Here is a 7,410-nt window from a genome sequence, read left to right on the forward strand (position 1 = left end):
GGCATTGAAGATGAAACGTGGCTGGGTCTTTCAGCATGACAATGATCCCAAACACACCGCCCGGGCAACGAAGGAGCGGCTTCGTAAGAAGCATTTCAAGGTCCTTGAGTGGCCTAGCCAGTCTCCAGATCTCAACCCCATAAAAAATATTTGGAGGGAGTTGAAAGTCTGTGTTGTCCAGCGACAGCCCCAAAACATCACTGCTCTAGAGGAGATCTGCATGGAGGAATGGGCCAAAATACCAGCAACAGTGTGTGAAAACCTTGTGAAGACTTACAGAAAATGTTTGACCTGTGTCATTGCCAACAAAGGGTATATAACAAAGTATTGAGAAACTTTTGTTATTGACCAAATACTTATTTTCCACCATAATTTGCAAATAAATTCATTAAAAATCCTACAATGTAATTTTCTGGAAAGAAATTCTCATTTTGTTTGTCATAGTTGACGTGTACCTGTGATGAAAATTACAGGCCTCTCTCATCTTTTTAAGTGGGAGAACTTTCACAATTGGTGGCTGACTAAATACTTTTTTTCCCCACTGTACATATCAGTAAGCGAGGGGACAGGGGTGTAATTCTTAGTTCTGAGAGCAGCCATCTCTTTCAGTCACTCATATTTAGAAGGCTGAATAGAGACCACATACCACAATCTGACAATAATGTCTGGGACACTTTATAAAAGCTAAAAACAAATATTTGCAAACCAAAACCAGAGACGCTACATCCAATGTGAAAATGAGCAAAAGACATCAGAGAGTCATCTTCCTGGAATGAGAACAGAGGGGATAAGACTGGTGAGCAGGAGGATGGGAGGGGCTCGAAGTTATGATGACCAGGGGGAGGGGCTTGAAGTTATGATGACCAGGAGTTCTATTAATCTCCAAGTTTGTTGTTGAAGTGATAAATCAGATGGTCAAGATGAACCATGTGTCAGTTAGCGGAGCCCTCTAGGGAAGCAGCCAGCAGTAGGTAGGGGATCCAGGCTACAGGCGTGTCTGAGGGGATGGATGAATGGAGTTCAGTAGTGTGATGTGTAACGGCTCCCCTCAGGCCCAGTCTATGGGGTGATGGAGACGTGACAGGGCACAGTTTTTAACAGCGCAGCCCTTTCCTGCCCAGGAACCGCAGCACTGCATAGTTATAGGTGGTAGCTACCACATACAGAAACTAAAGAGAGAGAAAGATGGGGAGAGAGAGAAGGAGAGAGGGACAAAAGAGAAAATAGATAAAACATTTTTTTTGCAGCTGCATTCAAACAACATATACATTATTCAATAGCCTATAGAGCATCACAAGATGATCAATTTTTTTGTGCACACATTTATCACTCACTTAGGTGTCCCTACAGTAGGCCTATAGAATACAGGTCAGTTCTCTAGGGATTGGTGAGCTTTTCTATTACGACCTAGCTGGTCTTGCCTAAAACTAACCCAGATGGAGCTGCAAAATCAAGTCACACTCTGAACCTAAACCAAGAGGGTGACAAACCCCATAGACTCATCAGTCTGGGTGGACATTCTTACTCACCAGAGCCAAGAGAGCGATCCCTGCACCAGCAAAGGCAGCGATGTACAGGTCATAGGTGACGAAGAACTGCAGAGACAAAACAATATGAGCAAATATTCCTAGTAGACTACATAAAAAGGGGCCTTAAATAGTGCATGCATTGTACATTGATTTGCTATTCAGAATGAAAATGTAGCTGTGGGTTTTGTGGGTTTATGGAAGGTTACATAACCCAGAAACACACTAATTCTTTCAAAGTATTTTTAAGACAGAGCGAACAGCAACTCACCTCTTTTGTTTTGCAAATGGATGCCAAGGTCATTCCACAAGCTTTCCCTGGCATTGCATTCCAAGGCAGCAGTCCTAATAAGAAGCTTGTCTCATTAATGTGAAATGAAATACTGTACATTTTAAATGTAAAAAAAAATTATAAAAAAGACTAACATAATGTGGCCCGGCTAGCTCCATCATAAGCTAAACGTACCATACTGCCGAGCATCCATGCAGATCCAGCCGTGCTGGTTGATGCTGGGTGTCGTCTCAGCCAGGATGTTGATGGTGTGGCAGGTCTGTGCCATATTAAAGAAGAAGAAGACGGGTATGGCTGTGAAGGCAAACACCGCCAGCCAGATCACCGCCAGGATGTATGTCACTATGATGAACTGTGGAGCAGGAAGTAGAGCAGGAGGTCACAGGAAGTTATTGGTCAAACTCCAGGGGGGATACAGGATGTGACACAACATGTCCCATAAGGCTTCATTACTGCAGCCATACACCACTATAGAGGGTAAATACTCTAACATGAGCCTAATATCCTTGAAGCAATACATCAGGGATTCATGGATAATTAACTAATGGATAATTAACGATCTATAAATTGTTAATGGATTGTTTCTCAACCAGTGTGTGGATTACAAACTAGAGTACAGTCAGTAGGCTATAGTGTCGATATTATTTTAGCAACCTAAGAATGAGGTGGTCATTCTCTCTCTCTCCCCTCCTCCTCAACTCTCTCTCTCCCCTCCTCCTCAACTCTCTCTCCCCTCCTCCTCAACTCTCTCTCTCTCCTCCTCCTCAACTATCTCTCTCCTCCTCCTCCTCAACTCTCTATCCCCTCCTCCTCAACTCTCTATCCCCTCCTCCTCAACTCTCTCTCTCCTCCTCCTCAACTCTCTCTCCCCTCCTCCTCAACTCTCTCTCTCCTCCTCCTCCTCAACTCTCTATCCCCTCCTCCTCAACTCTCTCTCCCCTCCTCCTCAACTCTCTCTCTCCTCCTCCTCCTCAACTATCTCTCTCCCCTCCTCCTCAACTCTCTCTCTCCTCCTCCTCCTCAACTCTCTATCCCCTCCTCCTCAACTCTCTCTCTCCTCCTCCTCCTCCTCCTCAACTCTCTATCCCCTCCTCCTCAACTCTCTCTCCCCTCCTCCTCAACTCTCTCTCTCCTCCTCCTCAACTCTCTCTCTCCCCTCCTCCTCAACTCTCTCTCTCTCCTCCTCCTCCTCAACTCTCTCTCCCCTCCTCCTCAACTCTCTCTCTCCCCTCCTCCTCAACTCTCTCTCCCCTCCTCCTCAACTCTCTCTCCCCTCCTCCTCAACTCTCTCTCTCCCCTCTTTCTCCTCAACTCTCTATCCCCTCCTCCTCAACTCTCTCTCCCCTCCTCCTCAACTCTCTCTCTCCTCCTCCTCCTCCTCAACTCTCTCTCTCCCCTCCTCCTCAACTCTCTCTCTCCTCCTCCTCCTCAACTCTCTCTCCCCTCCTCCTCAATTCTCTATCACCCTTCCTCCTCAACTCTCTCTCCTCTCCTCCTCAACTCTCTCTCTCCCCTTCTCCTCAACTCTCTCTCCCCTCCTCCTCAACTCTCTCTCTCCCCTCCTCCTCAACTCCCTCTCTCCCCTCCTCCTCCCCTTCCTCCCTCCTCACCGTCAGACTAAGGCAGCGGCCACATCTGGTGCTCCGGAACTCTCCGAAGGTCTGCTTGATGGCACTGGTGGTGTAGAATCCCTCAGCCAGCAGCAGGATGCAGTAGAGGAAGAAGAAAGAGGCCAGGCCATAGATCACGTACTGGAAGTACTTGATACTGGGAGACAAGGACAGGTCATAATAAGGAAAGGTCAGAAATTCCATGGTGACAAAAGGTGCTGTTGAGAGGTGTCTTCTCTCTACCTATCTAAAGGAATAGTTACTACTACAACTACTACTACTGCTGCAAGAGCCTTTACATTTTGGTTGCTTGATTTGCACAACCTATCTAATAATACAAACAATTACATTAGGTTATTGCACTTAAACACAGAAAAGTCAAAATGATCTGAATCACTCACAACGAGGCCAGGATAACATAGTCTTGTATGTTACGAGAGAAGTAAGTCTCGACGAGCACCTCAGTGTTGGCCAGTGCCTCGTGCCCGCAGCCACAGAACAGTGCCATGCCAGTGAAGCAGAGCAGAGTGGCCACCAGGGAGGGGTAGGGTACTGCCCCCAGGCAGCGGATACAGCAATCATAACAACCTGGTGAGGGGGCATAATACATCAACACACTGGCGGCACACACCAACACACCCCAACACACACCAACACACACCACATCTACGCCACAGTCCAGACACCGTCAGTCACCCTGCTTGGGGAGCTGTTAAACAGAAAGACCCCACTGCTTCTGCCAAAAATCCATCAACATCTACCATCAACATCAACCATCAACTTCCATCAACATCAACCTCCATCAACATCCACCATCAACTTCCATCAACATCCACCATCCATCAACAGGCATGAAAGCAACAGAAAAATGTGAGCGAAAAACAACAGTGAAACCAAGTGCAGTGTATCCAATCAAACATTGTTAAAGTGTCTATACAAAACCAGCCCCCACTGACTTCACAGCATTCTCATACACTTCCTCCAATGTAAGCTGTGCTGGGGAAGCAGATAACAAACATCCAGACTGTTAATGGCTGTATTGGTATAGGAATCAGAGAGAGAGATGCACCTAGGGCTTTGCAAAGCCAAGGCTGTCTGACCGGAAACATTTGCTCCTTTCGATCTTGTGCTCCTTAACAAGCAAAGAGTTTATGAGCCAGTGATGCTAAAGGCTCAGCTGCAGGATATTTTAACCAAAAAACTGCTCTGTCTGCACTGGTTTCATCCGTGTGTAAAAGCTCCTCAGCTCCAGCCAACGCCTCACAGCTCAGCCACTCTACTCTCCAGAGTTCAGCCCTCTTTCACCACCACCCGCCAGCCACCACAGGCGTCACCAGGAGAGGAGAGAGAGGAGAGGGCACTGAAGGCTGTGCTCCAGGGGCCTTGAGAGAGAGCCTGTCTTTGTGGCGGGAGACACAATGCCCTTTGTCTTAGCTAGGAGTGGAGGAGAACAAAAGCCAGCGATGTCAAACAAACAAAGACCACACTAGCACCACCACACACACACTAACAATCTAATAAACAAGCCAGCGTCTGGATGGGTGGGTGAGGCAGGGGTCAGGGGAGTATCTCCACCACCAGGATTCTCACAGTATCGCTGGCAATGTCAGTACTATGCACCCAGGCCAGCCCACAGCTGGCTGGGACTGGTACCATGGCACTAAATTAGTTTCTATGTCAGCAGGGGGTGGGGACCACAGTTCAAGTGTTCAAGGGTGGGAGGAAGCATAATAAATGGGAGGGTGAACTGAAATATCTTCACAACAACAACCAAGTTTCTCATCAAAGTTGTATGATCTACAAACCCCATTAGGTAAAGGCAAACAGTGTCATGATCATACATAATAAATGATTGAGCGGCGGCAACTGTTCCACGCAGACTAAACGTTCCTGTAATCTTACGGTTTGTGTGATTTTAGTGGGTAGGAAGGAACAGAGGATATAAATTAAACAAACTGCCATTTAAATAAAAACAGCAACAGCTTGGAGGTTGTTTGAGTCCCTGGAAACTACATTGGTTGCAGAGGCCCCCTCTTCAGCTGTGCTCTGAAATGCCAGTTAGAATGACAAATGTGCCATGATAAACCATGAATAAAATCACAGCACGGATATTACTGGAATGCATTGAAGGATCATATAAAACCAAGTGTTTAAATCGTACTAAATCTGAATCAACTATAGTGCAGAGAAAGTATTTTTTTTGACGGAATAGTAGTGAAGGAATGGGATGGAGGAATAGTAGTGAAGGAATGGGATGGAGGAATAGTAGTGAAGGAATGGGATGGAGGAATAGTAGTGAAGGAATGGGATGGAGGAATAGTAGTGAAGGAATGGGATGGAGGAATAGTAGTGAAGGAATGGGATGGAGGAATAGCCGGCTTAAACTTGGCTCCAGTCAGATGGAAGCCGTGTAACAAAGGATTTCATGCAAATTTGCTAATTATTCCCTGCACAATGTGGGAGTGTGAGAGCCTTTGACATGATCGACCTTGCATGACCCCTGTGCTGCCTGCGCTGGTCATCTGTCTATCTGAACCCCAATTTGTTCAATCCACCTTTTAGAAAATATTTCACAGATATAAGCTGTGTGAGAGAGGTGGTGTGATTAACATTTTAATTAACATCATTTGATTAACATCATTGATTACATGATGATTCTGAATTTATTTGAATAACATGTTTTATGTTCAAGGATATTTAATTAAAATGTAGGGTAATGAGTATCAATAAGCTTGGCTGATCAAAAACGTTTAAAAACGGACTGTTTAGTCTACAATACTAGTAATAAAATATATTTATTCCTTTATCTATGTGTTACCCAGAATAAAATTATATCGATCCTGCCTACGCTTCCAATGTTGCGATATTACCAATGTTGTGTTATGATATGAATAACCCATGAGGTAGCCATAAGTGGACATCATAATATTGTCAGACAATCATATCATACAATCAACTTGCAATAAAACCAGCAATTATCACAATATTAATGAAGGCTTCATATTATTCTCCAGTGAAGGAAAACAATATTTTCAGAAATATTATATTTCAAAAGTAGATTAATCATAAAAATATTAAAAACTCATTAGATGACCACTTACCCATGTTCAGAGAGAAGTATGAGGTTATTGAGTTTTAGCTTGGCGGCTTTGTGACTGTGATATGAGGATATGAGAAGTTATTCCCCACCACTCCTATATGAATCTGACTTGTGCTTTTGTCTAACCAACAATAGACAGATCCCCAGCTCACAGAGCCAGATCTTAAAGACACAAAGTCCCTTTTCAGCCGCCGACCATCACTAATGCAGCCCTGGGTTCAACATTAGGGACAGTGCAGGGGTCAAAGACCCTAATAATGAGTTTACACTTGCATTTCAGTCACACTCATGCATACCAAGTTCACACAAAACACAAAAAACACAAACACTCTTTCTCTGAGCAATTGTATTAATATAAGATATCATTTCCCAATGTTTTTGAGCATACAATATAGCTCAGTATTTGAATTATTTATTTTATCATTATTGCTCATCTTTATCAAGGGTGTTAATAATTTCAGACCCCACTGTATGTGTGATCATCATGTGTGCTGGATGCCTGTTGGAAACTAGATCAGTTTGTGGGCTGCTGCATGGGCAGTTCATTCTCTCTCATTGGCCAGGCTATTCATGGTCTGCATAGTATATGTGCTGCATGTCTGAGGCACGTAAAGGACGCCACATGGTAAATTAAAGCAGACGCTGGCTAGTGGGTGTGTTCGGCTCTTCAGAAAACACAGAGATATGAAGAATATACAGACAAAGGAGCAAAATACAAGGCAGGCCATGGAAATGCCACTGGACTGTCATTGAGGAAGTAGACTAACAAGGGGACATTGAGGGCTGGGTCCAGCTGCTGCTCTCCCTCTCCTCCCCTCCCGCATCACTCCATCCCTGACCCAGTTGATGTCAAAGCCCACTCCTTACAATGTTCCCAGTGTG

The 7,410-nt window shown here is 44.9% G+C and overlaps 1 protein-coding gene across 1 annotated transcript; it reads right to left on the reverse strand.

Annotated features, from left to right (window-relative positions):
- Positions 1-1,094: 1,094 nt before the first annotated feature.
- Positions 1,095-4,537, reverse strand: LOC311142114 (myelin proteolipid protein; the record flags this gene model as incomplete). The annotated part of the gene is made up of 7 exons (XM_084177703.1): positions 1,095-1,169; positions 1,530-1,595; positions 1,798-1,871; positions 1,993-2,170; positions 3,429-3,585; positions 3,830-4,016; positions 4,498-4,537. The coding sequence occupies 7 exons, from the start codon at positions 4,535-4,537 to the stop codon at positions 1,095-1,097; spliced, it is 777 nt and encodes a 258-aa protein (XP_084033829.1).
- Between the last annotated feature and the right edge of the window lie 2,873 nt (positions 4,538-7,410).

Source organism: Coregonus lavaretus (assembly GCF_964263955.1).
Source record: "Coregonus lavaretus genome assembly, chromosome: 15".
Taxonomy (NCBI): Eukaryota; Metazoa; Chordata; class Actinopteri; order Salmoniformes; family Salmonidae; genus Coregonus; species Coregonus lavaretus.